The following is a 14,620-nucleotide window of genomic DNA, read 5'->3' as shown; positions in this document are numbered from 1 at the left end:
GGGAGGCTGTGGGGGGAGGAGAGGCTGTGGGGGGAGGGGAGGCTGTGGGGGGAGGAGAGGCTGTGGGGGGAGGGGAGGCTGTGGGGGGAGGGGAGGCTGTGGGGGGAGGAGAGGCTGTGGGGGAGGGGAGGCTGTGGTAGCATTGGGCTTTCTTTTTCTTTTCTTTTTTTCTTTCTTATTTACTTATTTAGAGACAGGGTTTCTCTGTGAGGCCCTGGCTGTCCTGGAACTCACACTGTAGACCAGGCTGACCTTGAACTCACATAGATCCACCTGTTTCTGCCTCCGCAGTGCTGGGACAAAAGGCGTGTGCCACTATTGCCCAGCACTGGGTTCTGAGGTCATCTGGAGGCTCTCTTCTCCCAGGGACAGAAGGCCAAGCAGCTGAAAGGACCAGATACCCCATGCCATGGTCTTTGAGTGTCCAGGATGGGAAAGACCCAGGTATGAGAGGGGAAAAGAACAGTTTTGGACTCAATCACCTTGCGTGGATTTGCTCACTGGGCTCAGGCTCCTGTGGGCGTTCATGACTGATTGCTTTGTCTAAAGCCTCACCCTACGGCCACTCGCATTACCTCATCACTTCACTCGGCTACCAGGGATCGACATTCTTTTTTTGTTTGTTTGTTTTTTTGTTTTTTTGAGACATGGTTTCTCTGTGTAGCCTTGGCTGTCCTGGAACTCACAGAGATCCACCTGCCTCTGCCTCCCAAGTACTGGGATTAATGGCGTGAGCCACCACGCCCGGCTGGGATCTCCAGTCTTACCCATGGGCCCAAAGGGGACTTCAGTAGTTGATGGAAACAGGGTGACAATAACATGTCCCCCAGACCAGAAGCTTAGGCTCAAAGAAGGGCTTCGGCTATAGCGTGCCACGCAATCATGAGGACCTGAGTCCGACCCACGGCGCCCAAGTAGAGAACCAGGAGTGGCTGCGTTCACAGCCCTGGGACTGGGGACATGGAGGCGAGATGGTCTCTAGAGCTGGCAGACAGCCCAGCTGAATAGGTGAACCCCAAATCCTGGTGGGAGACCCTGCCCCAAGGAGTAAGGCAGATGGCTTCTGAGGAACACAAGCTTTCCTCTGGTCTCCACATGCATAACAGATGCACTCAAACGCATTACCACAGACCATCCTCCAAATCTTCTTTTATTCTTTTCTCATATATTAATCCCAACTGAAGTTTCCTCTCCCTCCCTTCCCCCAGACCCACCTCTCTCCACCTCCCCTCAGAAGAGAGCAGGCCTCCTGGGGACATCAACCAAACACGGCATAACAAGCTATAACAAGACCAGGCACACGCCATCACTCCCACTGTTAGGAATCCCACAAGCACACGAAGCTACTCAGACAGAACACATAGGGAGAGGGCCTAGCAGCTTTATTCATAATAGCTAGAATCTGGAGTCAATCTAGATGCCCTTCAACCGAAGAATGGATAAAGGAAATGTGGTACATCTACACCATGGAGTATTACATCATGAGATTTCGAGGCAAATGGATGGAACTAGAAAAAAATATTCCTGAGTGAGGAACCAGACTCGGAAAGACAAATGTGGTATGTACTCACTGATAAGTGGGTATTAAATGTAAACTAAAAGAGAATCAAATCTTCTTTAAAAGCAAGAATAAAACACAAATAAGCTAGCCTGGGGTGGTGGAAGTCTTTAACTCCAGCATTTGGGAGGCAGAAGCAGGGGGATCACTATAAGTTGGAGACCAGCCTGGTTTACAAAGTGAGTTCCAAGACAGCCAGGGATACACAGAGAAACCCTGTCAAAAAAACAAAAACAACAAAACAACAACAAAAACAAATAAAAACCTTCGGACTCTCAGATCCCTTGGATCAGCTTTTAGGATGCAGTGTTGGTTAAAGCTTACGTTTATGACTGCTGTCAAGACCCGACAATGTTCCTTGCTTTTTTGTTTTGTTTTGTTTTGTTTTGTTTTGTGGCTGGAGAGATAGCCCTGGGTGCTGGGAACCAAACTCTTATATTTATGGTTGTGAGCCATCTCTCCAGCCCCCTTGTTATTGTTTTTTTATTTTTAAATTATTTTTTTTACTTTTAAAATTTTTTATTTTTATTTTCTTTGAGACAGGGTTTCTCTGTGTAGCCTTCTTGTTCTGAAAGTGAAGAACAGTTATATAGACCAGGCTGGCCTTGAACTCAGAGATCCACCCACCTCTGCTTCCACGATACGGGGATTAAAGGCGTGCCGCCACCACCTTCCAGAGTTCCTTGTCATTTTTTCCTTTTTTTGTTCCTAATTAAAACTTTATTGAAAAACTGACACCAAAATAGGAGATCATTGTTGTATGCTTTATAAAATCAAAAGTAATTACAGTGTCTTGGTAGAGTAACTGAACTTGATAAGGCTTTCTGTGAAGAGCACAGACTCAGGAACTCGTACATGATCAGTGTTGCTTTCTTCTAAACGAGCAGCCTTCTGTGAGCCTGGCTTTTCCTCCTGTGGGCTGGCACAGCACTGTTGAACAGCCTACACAAAGAACCACTATCTGAGAATGGCTGAAAACTGTAGTCATCTTGTAGCAACCTGGACATTTCACATGCATGAAGTAAGAGTTTGGGCTCTGAACCAGCCGTTTCTTCTTATGTTTTTTTCTTTTCCTCTTCCAAGAAAGGGTGTAATAGGTCTCTAGCCAGAGACATGGTGATGGCTCCGTGAGCGCGGCCGCTCCGGATCTCTACGGTGAGCCTTTTTTCCTTTTTTTCCTTGTCATTTTTAAAGATTTGTTTTTATGTGGATGTATGAACTGTTTTGTCTGAATCTGAATCTGTATATATATATGCCCCTGACATACCTGATGCCCGAGTCAGCTGGATCCCCTATAACCTACGGAGTTATAGACGGCTGTGAGCCACCATGTCAGTGCTGGGAACTGAGCCCAGGGTCTCTGCAAGCACAGCAAGTACTCTCTTTTTTTGAAGATTTATTTATTATGTAAACAATGTTGTGTCTGTATGTACAACTACATGCCAGTAGAGGGCACCAGATCTCATTATAGGTGGTTGTGAGCCATCAAGCAGTTGCTGGGAATCGAACTCAGGACCTCTGGAAGAGCAGCTGGTGTTGCTAACCTCTGAGCCATCTCTCCAGCCCACAGCAAATACTCTTAGTGGCTGAGGCATTCCTAACTTTTGACATCCCTAATTTATGGGTATCTGCTCTAGGAAAAGGAAGGTCGGTTCTAATGTGACACACTTCTCGCATCCATGATGTGAGCAGTCTGGTAAGGAGGTTGGACCGGGCAGAGTTCTTTCACAGATCCCCCACTGCTCTTCTCTCAAGCCTAAAGATCCAGAAGGAATGGAGGGGAGGGGCGGGGGGCGGGCCTGGACCTAGGGCTAGTACCGAGTTTGGAAAGGTGGGGTACGAAGCCAGACTGGACTCAGGCACTGGAAAATGCAATCAACTCAGCCAGCGAAAACGCCCACCTCAACTCTACCTTGAATATGTTGCTGTGTAGAGAACGGGTTCTGCCTGTGGCTACCTCAGGGCAGGGCATGGGACAGTTAGGGCCCAGGGACAGGAGCCTTTCTGCTCTATGTTCTTCAAAGGCTTTTGAATTTGGGGCCATGACTATTACCCTGACAATCAAAAGCCTCTCTCCCATCCCTCCTTGGGCTCTGGCTAGAAATAGGCAAATTATAAGGGCAGGGCCACATCTCACGTTTCAACTAAGCCCTTAGTGTCTTGCCAGGGCTAAGCCCTCAGGCAACTTGGCTTCTCAAAAATTCTCTGTGTCTGCTGCCGGCATATTGTCCCCCTTCCCAGGGAGAGCACAGTCGCGGGCTCCTTCCAGCTCAGGTCCCATCGGCACACATTGCTTCCCGCAGCTGGCCTCAGCCCACACCTATGTGTCATCGTATTCCTGGTGACACTGATGCTAGGCCAGCCTCTCCTGCCTACAACCTACCCTCTCTCTGCCCACACCTCAGCTCCTGGGAGCTTCATTTATTACGAGTCTGGTCATGCCAATCTTCCTGCAGCTGGCAGCATGTTTGCCCACAGCCCACAGAAGCTTTTCTATTCTGGGACCTGCTACGCTCTTCAGTGTGCTTTCGTCACTGACACCTGTCACTCTTGGAGACCTGCCCTTGGCTTCCTAGAAATGCATGGCTCTGAGCGGCAGCCCAGGAGGGTTCGTGTACTCAAGTTCTGCAGAAGGTGACTCCTTCAGGTGATGTGGTCCCAAGAGGAAGGGCGAGCGTGCCAGCAGCACCAGCAGCTTCCGTTTTACCTGGAATCAAGTTCCCCAGTCCCAAGAAGTTAGACACACTAGAAGATCTCCTGTGTTGGCAGCGATGGCCCAGTAGAAGGCAGCAGGTATTGGTGGAAAGATGGCGCCAGACGCCGAGTCAGAGAGACCCTGCCCCGCAGTATGAGAGAGGGGTCTGCTGAGGAAGAGTAGGAGCCGCTGTTCAGGACAGAACTTCACTATGGGAACTGGAGCCCTTCTAGGACCTATGCATTTGATTTTAATTTTCTTTCTTTCTTTCTTTTCTTTTTTTTTTGTTTTTGGAAACAGGGTCTCTCTGTATAGCCCTGGCTGTCCTGGACTCACTTTGTAGACCAGACTGGCCTCGAACTCACAGTGATCTGCCTGCCTCTGCCTCCCAAGGGATTAAAGTCGTGCACCACCACCACCTGGCTAATTTTATTTCCTGAGACAAGAAATCACTGTGTTTCCCTGGCTGGCCTCAAATTTACAGAGATTCATCTGTCTCTGCCTCTTGAGACCTGGAATTAAAAGTATGTACCACAGGCAGGAGAGGTGGCACACGCCTTTAATCCTAGCATTTGGGAGGCAGAGGCAGGTGGATCTCTCTGAGTTCGAGGCCAGCCTGGTCTACAAAGTGAGTCCAGAACAGCCAGGGCTATACAGAGAAACTTTGTCTTAAAAAAAAAAATTGTGTACCACGTACCATGCCTAGTCCTACTTTTACATTTTAAAATTATTTTATTTTATTATTTCATTTTATTTTTAGCCCTGTGTGTCCCTGGCTGGCCTGGAATTCAGAAATCTTCCTGTCTTTGCTTCCCTGTTACTGGGTACATCACCATACCTGTCTAAATTTTTAATTAAAAAAAAATTTATGCAGGGCTGGAGAGATGGCTCAGTGCTTAAGAGCACTGGCTGCTCTTCCAAAGGAACTGGGTTCAATTCTCAGCACCCACATGGCAGCTCACAACTGTCTGTAATTCCAGTTCCAAAGAATTTGAGCACCCCCCCACCCCCCCAATATACATGTAGGCAGAAGTACATAAAATTAATTTAAAATTTTTATGCATGTGAACACCTGTGTGTGTTTACATGTGCATGTAAACTCGGGTACATGCCCCATGTGTGGGTCACATGACAAGCTGCTGGTACTCACCTCCTACCTTGTGTACACAGTGTCTTTAGCTGCTCATCACTGTGTACACCAGGCTGGGTGGCCGGACAGCTTCCGGGATTCTCCCATCTGTGCCTCCTGCTCCACACAGGCTGGGTGGGATTGCATGCAGGCTGCCACTACCTGGCTTCTGGAATTTGCATCGGGTCTTCACACTTGTTCTGTAACAGCTGTATCCACTAAAGTCTCTCGGCTGAGAACCTCCACCTTTTCGCATTGCTGCACCTTCCTCTCAACTGTTTACCGCTGTAGTACAGACTCAGAACTCACACATGCATTGAAGGGGAGATGGGACCTTTATTAGGTTCTATTTATAAGCACTTTTTAAAAATATTTTATTTAATTTTCATTTATGTGCATTGGTGTAGGGGTGTCAGATCTTGGAGTTACAGACAGTTGTGAGCTGCCATGTAGGTGCTGGGAATTGAACCCAGGTCCTTTGGAAGAGCAGGCAGTGCTCTTAACCACTGAGCCATCTCTCCAGCCCCCTATAAGCACTTTTTTAAATAGTGAAGCAAGACACTAAGATGCAGCGACAAGGAAACCAAGGCACAGAGAGCCTCCCAGAGTCCCCAGAACTCACTAGGTGTCCGCCAGCCAGCTTCTTGTCCGAGGGAGGACGTGGATGTGTGGGAAGGGCTGCTTTGCTCCACCGAGGCAGCCTCACCCACCTGAGCCTCAATGAGAAGAGGTTCGGGAAAGGCTGGGAGAGCAGGTCAGGAGGTTAGAATTTGCTGGTGTAGAGGGTGACAATCCACTTGGGCACACGGAGGAAGCCAGGCAAGTAGGAGGTCAACCATCCCAGGCTGGAGACATGTGAAAGCACGTAGCCCAAAGAGAAATAGTCTTGGACAGAGCGGCCTAGGAGCAACAGAAGGGCAGTGAGACCCTTGTTTGCTACTCCGCAGACGTGCCATCTCTGGCTGAAACGTTGAGGGGAAGGAGTCAGGAGTCAGGAAACGATGGCTGAGGCCACATGCTTACCGTCAACATCCTGAAGGCCATAGCGTCGGGCAAGGTCGCAGGAGGGCAGCACTTTCCCACTCAGGTTCAGGATGTTGGGGTCTGTGGGCACATACATGCTTAGAGATGGTGGGCACTGGGAGTGGTGCAGAGTGACAGGCACCAGCGAGGTGTGCGCTGCAGCCCCGAGCTGTAGTTCTGTGTTCACACAGAGGCCACACCTCCCCGCAGCAGATCTCATAGACCTCAAACCAGGAACCCTGACCCTCTGAGCCTCCAACAACAGTAAAGACAAGAATGTCCAATTGTCCCGGAACCCGGGAGGTAGAGGCAGGCGGATCTCTGTGAGTTTGAGGCCATCAAGTCCAGGACAGACAGGACTACAAGAGAAACCCTGTCTCAAAACCCAAAAACCAAAACCAAAACAACAACAACAAAAAGAATGTCCAATCATCTCCCAAACAAAAATTAGGAACTGGTTGTCAGTGCCCCAAAGATGCATTTTGCCACCTCAAATTCATCACCTGTTGCCAAGGCCACCACACACTTGCCACTCATTTCTGTGCTTTCAGCCGATGAGAAAACTGGTTTCATCTTAAAAAAAAAAATGGGTTGAGCAGTTAGGGGTTAACTTCTGAGAGCATTGTCTGTGCCTTCCCCTTTCTCACCTCCTGTCCCAGAAAGCCACAGAGCTCAAGCAGGACTTGCAGGGCCACGTCTCAGAAGGTACCAGAACTACTTTCCCATGTTCATGTAAGCCCTGTACCCTGGCCCCAGGATGCGTTGCCTCTCCTAAGTGGAAGGATCAGATCATTCCAACTAGTGTCTGGACCTTCTAGGATGTATCAGGGCAAGGTCACCTATGTGGGGTTTGGTGTCAGATAGCCTTTCCTGCTATGGCATGAGCCACGGGACACGTTTCCTACCTTCCTTCCATTTTTCATTGCTAAGGATTGAGCCCAAACAGCACACCCAGGCCGATGCTCTACCACTGCTAAGGACTGAGTCTACGCAGCACACCCAGGCCGATGCTCTACCACTGCTAAGGACTGAGCCTACACAGCACACCCAGGCCGATGCTCTACCACTGCTAAGGACTGAGCCTACACAGCACACCCAGGCTGATGCTCTACCACTGCTAAGGACTGAGTCTACGCAGCACACCCAGGCTGATGCTCTACCACTGCTAAGGACTGAGTCTACGCAGCACACCCAGGCCGATGCTCTACCACTGCTAAGGACTGAGCCTATGCAGCACACCCAGGCCAATGCCCTACCACTGCTAAGGACTGAGCCTACGCAGCACACCCAGGCCGATGCTCTACCACTGCTAAGGACTGAGCCTATGCAGCACATCCAGGCCAATGCGCTACCACTGCTAAGGACTGAGTCTATGCAGCACACCCAGGCCGATGCTCTACCACTGCTAAGGACTGAGCCTACGCAGCACATCCAGGCCAATGCGCTACCACTGCTAAGGACTGAGTCTATGCAGCACATCCAGGCCGATGCCCTACCACTGCTAAGGACTGAGTCTACACAGCACTCCCAGGCTGATGCGCTACCACGGAGCATTTAGATGAAGTTTCCTAACTTCTCTGGACTTCCGAGTCACTGTCTATAAAATGGAGTTATTAATGTCTTTACAAGATTCAAAGAAATAATGTGTTACATATTCAGCCTGTGTCTGCCCTAGGAAGCACCTGATTAGTGGGGATAGTTACTCTTTCTCTCTTTAGCTGGGCCAGACCTCAATCAGGCTGTCCTTGAAGTCACACAGATCACCTTGCGCCTGCCTCCTGAGTGCTGGGATTACAGACGGCCTGCCACCGCGGGGACTGCTTACACTTGTTACTGTCTATGAGGTTGGAGAGATGGCCTCTCGCTCTCTAACCCCCCGCCCTTCCCTTGCCAACCTTCTTAAGCACAGGGTCCTTAGCTTGCTCTTCTTTTGCAAAAAACTCCTTCAGCAGTTCTGTTTGCACCATCCCTGGCCACAGAGATACGTAGCTGACTCCATGACGCCGTAGCTCGTGGGCACAGTCAGCAGCCAGTCTGTCACACTGTGGAGGGCAAGAGGGCAGAGAGATGAGAGCCTGGACACCTGCCTGCCTCACCTTCCTTTCTGCCCCCGCTCCCCCCCCAGTCCGAAAGGCTATCCCAGGCCCCTATCCTTCTCGGGAGTCCTGATGTGTCTGCTACCATTTTCTCACAGTGGATCCCTGCTCTGGGAGGCAGAGGGAGGTCCACACAAAGGAACCAGCAGAGGGTGGGACAGAGAGAGAGGTGAAAGGTCGCCAGTCTGACTATTCTGACCGCTGTGGACTGCACCAGCTGCTGCGCACCTGCCTAATGCCCGTGCATCAGTCCTTACCGCAGCTTTGCCCACGCCATAAGGGACGTTGAACATGTGCTGCAGCCCTCCCGGGGAGGAGACAACCACGATGAGTCCTCTGCCAGCCGGTACCATCAGCCGTGCCCCATACACAGAGCACAGGTAGTGGCCTCTAGAAGGGGTCAGAGAAGAAAGGGTGAACTGTGTGGGTGCTGGCTCAGTTGCTTCCGGAGCCTTTGGTGGCCACAGCCAGCAGAGGAGCAGCTGAAGACCTGGGCAGTCAGGCATAGGCCAATCAGAGGGGAAAACTGACACAAGGAAGGGCAGATGAGAAAGGGCAACCTGCAATGAAAGGGGCTCTAGCACTGTAACCATGAGATAGTTCGGGGTGTTGTCGCCATGCATCTGGTTGGCTGGGTCAGTGGGACAAACCTGTATCTCAACATGGTAGAGATGAAGGCAGGGAAATAAGAATTCAAGGACATCCTTGGCTACACAGTGAGTCTGAGGCCAGCCTGGGCTAGATGAGACCTTGTCACAACAGTAACAACAATAACGACTGCCAACACACACACACACACACACACACACACACACACACACACACAGGCATGCACACACTCACAAATCAGCCAGTAAGTAAATAAGCACATGACCTGAACAGAGTAGTCAGGAGAAGAAATGCAAATGGACCTTGAAAATGTTAACTAACCAGAGCCAAAGGGAAAATGTAATTATAACTACTTTGAGATTCCATCTTACATGAGACAGAAGGGCTCCCATCAGGAGAACAGTTCACAAGTGCTGGTGATGAGGCGGGGAAAGAGTAACCCTCCTCACTGCTGGTGAGAATGTGAAAGCTGCCACCGTGGAAGTGGAAGTCAGTGTGGGGATTTCTCAGAAACAAACAGGGCACGACCCAGCTATCTACACTTGGGTAGAGCTCTAAGCCAACAAACCACAGACGTTTGCATTTCTACAGCTGACCTATTCACGATAGTCTGGAAATGGGACCAACCTAGATGTCCATCAACTAATGAGTAGATAAAGAAAATGTGGTGCACATACAAAATGGGATTTTATGTAGCTATAAAGAAAAAAATGAAACCAAGACATTTGCAGGAAAATGGATACAACTGGAAAACAACTATTATTGTGGCTACTATTTTTGAGAGAGGGTCTCTTTACATAGCCCTAGCTGTCCTGACACTCACTAGTAAACCAGGCTGGCTTTGAACTCTCAGCGATCCGCCTGCTTCTGCTTGCCAAGTGCTGGGATTAAAGTCGTGCGCCACTATCTGGTATTGGAAAATATTAATCAAAATAAACCGGACTCAGAAAGACAAATACCATGTAATCTCTCATATGTGGGTTTAAAATTATGTATGTGTACACACATGTATATGTGTGAGTGTGTGTACACGTGCACAAATGTGCATATTTATTGGTAGACTGAGAATTATAAGAGGGAAAGGAAAGGATCTAAGGAAAATGGGAAACAGCAAGAGTAACAGAAAACACATAGTAGGACTAACTGGGGAAGACAGAGAGCTAGCTGGAGAGCAGGGCAGTGGGGCTGGGAGTGAGTGAAGACAGTGCAATGACACGTGTGTGGAGAGAGAAGAACTGACAGGAGCACACTCAGTCTGCACTAACCAGTCAGTCTGAGCCATCCTTCTCAGCATGTCTTAAGACCTAGCCTATGGGCTGTGCGCGACACTGAGGGAATACTCCCTCCTGGGACTTGCACTTGGATGGGCAAAGAATGAGACAGAAACAAGGCTGAGATCTTTTTTGAAAAAACAAACAAACAAACAAAAAACTGAGGTGGGGCTGGAGAGATGGCTCAAAGGTTAAGAGCACAGACTACTCTTCCCGAGGTCAGGGTTCCACCATCTACTATGTGATCTGATGCCCTCTTCTGGCATACAGGTGTACATGCAGGCAGAACACTGTATACATAATAAATAAATATTTTTTAAAAAGAAAAAAAAAACTGAGTTGGGCCATGGCGCACATCTTTAATCTCAGCCCTTAGGAGGCAGAGGCAGGCGGGTCTCTGTGAGTTTGAGGCCTGCCTGGTCTACAGAGAAAGTTCCAGGACAGCCAAGGCTACACAGAGAAATGTCTTCTCAAAAAACAAATAAAACAAGACAAAGCAAAAATGGACATTTCCAGGCTGCCTGAGATGGCTCAGTAGGTAAAAGGTGCATCCTGTGCAAGCCTGGAGAGGTCAAGTCCCAAGCCCACAGAAAGATGAAGAGTTTGGGGGGGGGGTTAGAGGGGGGAGGGGAAGAGGGAGCAAGCAAGAGAGCACCGACTCTCTGGAGTGGGCCTCAGATTTCTGCTGCTTGCACCCTGGTGGGCACAGCAGCATGCGCATACTAAAGAAAGAAAAAAAAAGACATATTTAGGTGCAAACCCACAGGCATGGAACTTCTCCAGAACTAAGTGGGACAAGTGGACTAGAAGGGAGGGGAAAGAGAGGGGGCGGCCGTAGGGAACAGAAGTCCTTTCAGGAAAAGGCGCTGGCTCTGGGGCCAGCTAAGTGAGAGGAGCCAGGGCTCTGGCAGCGAAGCGCGCACCTGAGTCCAACGTTGTTTATGTCATCCCATATGGAGGCAGGCACTTCCCAGAATGGCTTGTTGATGGTGTTCAGGATTGCCTAGAAGACAGAAGGCGGGGGTGGGGGTGGGGGACTGACTGGGCGGTCAGAAGGCAGGAAGGTATAAAAGTCCGATAACGGGGCCACAAATGGAGATAAAGAGTCCAGGGTGGGACTGGGGGGGGGGAGGGGCGGGCCTGGAAGGTAGACTTGGATCAAGCTCAAAGGTTACCTGGACACCAGCATAGGCATTATTGACCAGAACATCGAGCCGCCCATGCTGTTCCCGACTGACTTGCTCAAACAGGCTTTTCACCTCAGTCTCCTGGCTTGAATCGCACACCACTGGTACACATCGGCCCCCAAGGGACTGTGCCTGGAGAGGAACAGAAACTGCGAGCTCACAGTACTGTTTGTTTTCCTAATTTAAGAGGGTTTAGGAACTGAGAAGGTAAATCTCAAGGACTCAGTTAGTAGCTGGGAAAACATGGTGCCCAATGGCTCCCTCTGGTGTCTGTTTTAGGAATTTCATCACAGAGGGACCTCCCACAATAGAGCAAGGTGGATTGGATTTCAGATGCTCTCAGTCCTGAAACCAGTCCTGAACCGACTTTGTGTGCTTGCTGGCACGGTGGGTGGGTGGTGGCTCCCCTTTTCTGAGGAGTAGGGGAGGGTGTAGTAAAATTGGCATTTACTGAGGCCTACCATAGGCAAGACCAGACCTTACTTAGTAAATACTCTGCGAGTCTAAGGTAAGAGACAAGGCTTGTCACCCACTCTTAGACACAAGTAACTAGCCTCTTTGTCCTTTTGAACTCTCGTGCCACTCACTTGGAATTCTTCTTTTTTCTTCTTTGAGACAGGGTTTCTCTGTGTAGCCTTGGCTGTCCTGGACTCCAGGCAGAGTAGATCAGCTTGGACTCGAACTCACAGAGATCCACCTGCCTCTGCCTCCCTGAGTGCTGGGATTACAGGCGTGTGCCACCATGCCCAGAATTTGTGCCAGCCTGAACTCTTTCCCTTCCTTAACCAATGCTCTAGCTCGGTAACTAATAAACCAAAGCTACCATGCATAAACTATTGCCACTTCCTATTCTGCCTCGCCTCCAAGAAATGTGTCCCACCCACTGGCTTCAGAGGGAAGAAAGTACCTACTCTTCGGTGGCAAGCTCAGGGTCTCCGCTCCTTTGTTCAAACTGCAGCTGACCGCACGTCTTTTTTTCCTTAAGTCAGTTCTTCACAATCTAGTCAGTGCGGACTGTCAAAACCCATGCATTTAAAAATGCCTTCTAACTGAATCACCAATCTAAGCAACTAAAGCCTAAAAGCTTTTTAGACAGGGTCTTACTACACTGCCCAAGCTGTCCTTCAACTCCTGATCCTCCGGGCACAACTTTCCCAGCGCTGGGTTCTATGGTTACATAGGTATGCACGCCATACTGACTTTTTTTCTTTTTTCTTTTCTGCCACAGGGTCTCACTGTGTAAGCCCTGGCAGGTTTGGAACTCACTATGTAGACCTTGACCTCACAGAGCGCCCCCTGCCTCTGGCTCCAGAGTACTGGACTTGAAGGCATGCAAAACTCAAACCAGGGTAGTTTGCCAGGGTAGTTTTTTTGTTTTTTCAAATCAAGCCCAGGGCCTTGCACATCCTTCGGCAAGTGCTTTTCCACTTAACTGCAGCCCCCTACCCTGGTCAATGGCCTTTAAGAACCAGTGCTCCCTCTCTCTCTGGCCTCTTCACCATTACCCTCTGCTTAGGTAGCTGGGAATGGTTTTCCTAACTTCCTTTACTAATTCCTATTCAAGATGTGTTCAAGAGGGCTGGAGAGATGGCTCAGTGGTTAAGAGAAGAGCCAGCACCTACAGGGCAGCTCACAACTCTAACTATAGGTTCCAGGGGATCTGACACCCTCACACAGATAGACATGCAGTCTCAAAAAAACCCAACCAAACAACACAACAACAACAACAACCCAATACAAAACAAAACAAAAAACACAAAAAAGAAGTAAGCACATACAATTCAGCAAGTCTTGCCTAAATCAGGGGAACTGCACCAGTCCAATTTTTTTTTCTTTGCAAAACCTGAAACTCTCAAACACAAAGATTTTTCTTCTCATTAAATTCACTTGTTAGGCCGGGCGTGGAGGCATACACCTTTAATCTCAGCACTCGGGAGGCAGAGGCAGGTAGATCACTTTGAGTTCAAGGCCAGTCTGCTATACAAAGAGAGTCCAGGACAGCCAGAGGGCTATTATGCAGAGAAACCCTATCTCGAAAAACAAAAACAAAAACAAACCACTTGTTGGGAGGGGCACCATGGTCAGGCGAATGACTGGGAGAGTAGTAATCGGAATGCTTAACTCAGGTGGTCACTCACCTCCTGGGCAGTAGCTTTAAGGGTGTCCAGATGGCGGCCGGTAATGTAAACTGTGGCACCTGCTTGGCAAAGCTGTAAGGCAATGCCCCGGCCAATTCCCCTGGAGGCACCAGTTACCACACACACTTGGCCCTTCATAGGTGCTACCATGACTCACGTCAAAGGGGACAGCTGTGGAGGTAAAGAGTTGCTTTGAGAAATCGTGAAGACTGTGTGCCAAGGCAGGTCTCTGAGCTTGGACTATTTTGGTTTTTTTTTGGGGGGGGGGCAGGGTTCGAGACAGGGTCTCTCTGTGTAGTCTTGGCTGTCCTGGACTCACATTGTAGACCAGGCTGGCCTCGAACTCACAGCGATCCGCCTGCCTCTACCTCCCGAGTGCTAGGATTAAAGGCGTGCGCCATCACTGCCCGGCTGAGCTTGGACTATTTTGAAGGTGGAGAAATTTCACAGGAGAATAACTGGGTGCAGGTCTCAGGCCAGGCTGTCCTTTCAGGAGCCACAGGGCCGGGTGGAGACTCTCCAGGGGCCACACATCTACTGCGACCCTCTGAGCAGGGCTAACTTGGTGGGGGATCTGGCGAGGCAGTCCAACATGGTATGTCCACGAAGAGTCCTAAGCTCTCTGGAGTTCTGGCTACTCGTCCAGTCGCACCGAGAACCATGAAAACAAGCCCCGTACCATAAGTGGACTAAGAGCCTTACCTGCGGCAGGCGCTGCCTCTGGGTTTCTTTCTGGCCAGCTTGCCAGACCTATTGGAGAACTTGGATTCTGCCCAGGGGAGGGGCCTATAGTTCGAGAACTTTGATTCTGGCCACGTCGGAGTTACAGTGCGTGCCTGGGTGGAAGTCCGGTGCGGGTGACGATGGGCTAGAAGAAGACGAGGTTAGCCCGGGAGATCCAGGGTCAGACCCAG

The 14,620-nt window shown here is 49.7% G+C and overlaps 1 protein-coding gene and 1 pseudogene across 2 annotated transcripts; both read right to left on the bottom strand.

Moving 5' to 3' along the window:
• Nucleotides 1-2,247: 2,247 nt before the first annotated feature.
• On the bottom strand, nt 2,248-2,713 carry LOC311589652 (small ribosomal subunit protein eS27-like; annotated as a pseudogene). The gene has a single exon. The product of its transcript is annotated as a small ribosomal subunit protein eS27-like (transcript).
• A 2,985-nt stretch (nt 2,714-5,698) lies between these two features.
• On the bottom strand, nt 5,699-14,611 carry DHRS1 (dehydrogenase/reductase 1). Its single transcript, XM_084768190.1, has 9 exons — nt 14,409-14,611; nt 13,707-13,877; nt 11,557-11,700; nt 11,305-11,384; nt 8,759-8,891; nt 8,301-8,447; nt 6,909-6,978; nt 6,406-6,486; nt 5,699-6,282 (listed from the first exon to the last, which is right to left on the bottom strand). Exons 2-9 carry the CDS (start codon nt 13,854-13,856, stop codon nt 6,146-6,148), a joined length of 942 nt encoding a protein of 313 aa, XP_084624316.1. The 5' UTR covers nt 13,857-13,877; nt 14,409-14,611; the 3' UTR covers nt 5,699-6,145.
• Nucleotides 14,612-14,620: the final 9 nt, after the last annotated feature.

The sequence above is a fragment of the Acomys minous genome, assembly GCF_964271855.1.
Source record: "Acomys minous genome assembly, chromosome: 18".
Classification (NCBI taxonomy): Eukaryota; Metazoa; Chordata; class Mammalia; order Rodentia; family Muridae; genus Acomys; species Acomys minous.
The sequence above is the reverse complement of the archived record's forward strand: the minus strand, read 5'-3'. Positions and strand labels throughout refer to the sequence as shown.

What these genes read in the sequence shown, in the direction of transcription:
- DHRS1 (XM_084768190.1), bottom strand. Translation starts at nt 13,856, where the DNA reads ATGGTAGCACCTATGAAGGGCCAAGTGTGTGTGGTAACTGGTGCCTCC. An exon ending in ATGGCGTGGGCAAAGCTGCG is followed by an intron (nt 8,448 to 8,758) that starts GTAAGGACTGAT and finishes TGCCCTCCACAG; the next exon opens with TGTGACAGACTGGCTGCTGA. An exon ending in TGGCCTTCAGGATGTTGACG is followed by an intron (nt 6,283 to 6,405) that starts GTAAGCATGTGG and finishes TGTTGCTCCTAG; the next exon opens with GCCGCTCTGTCCAAGACTAT.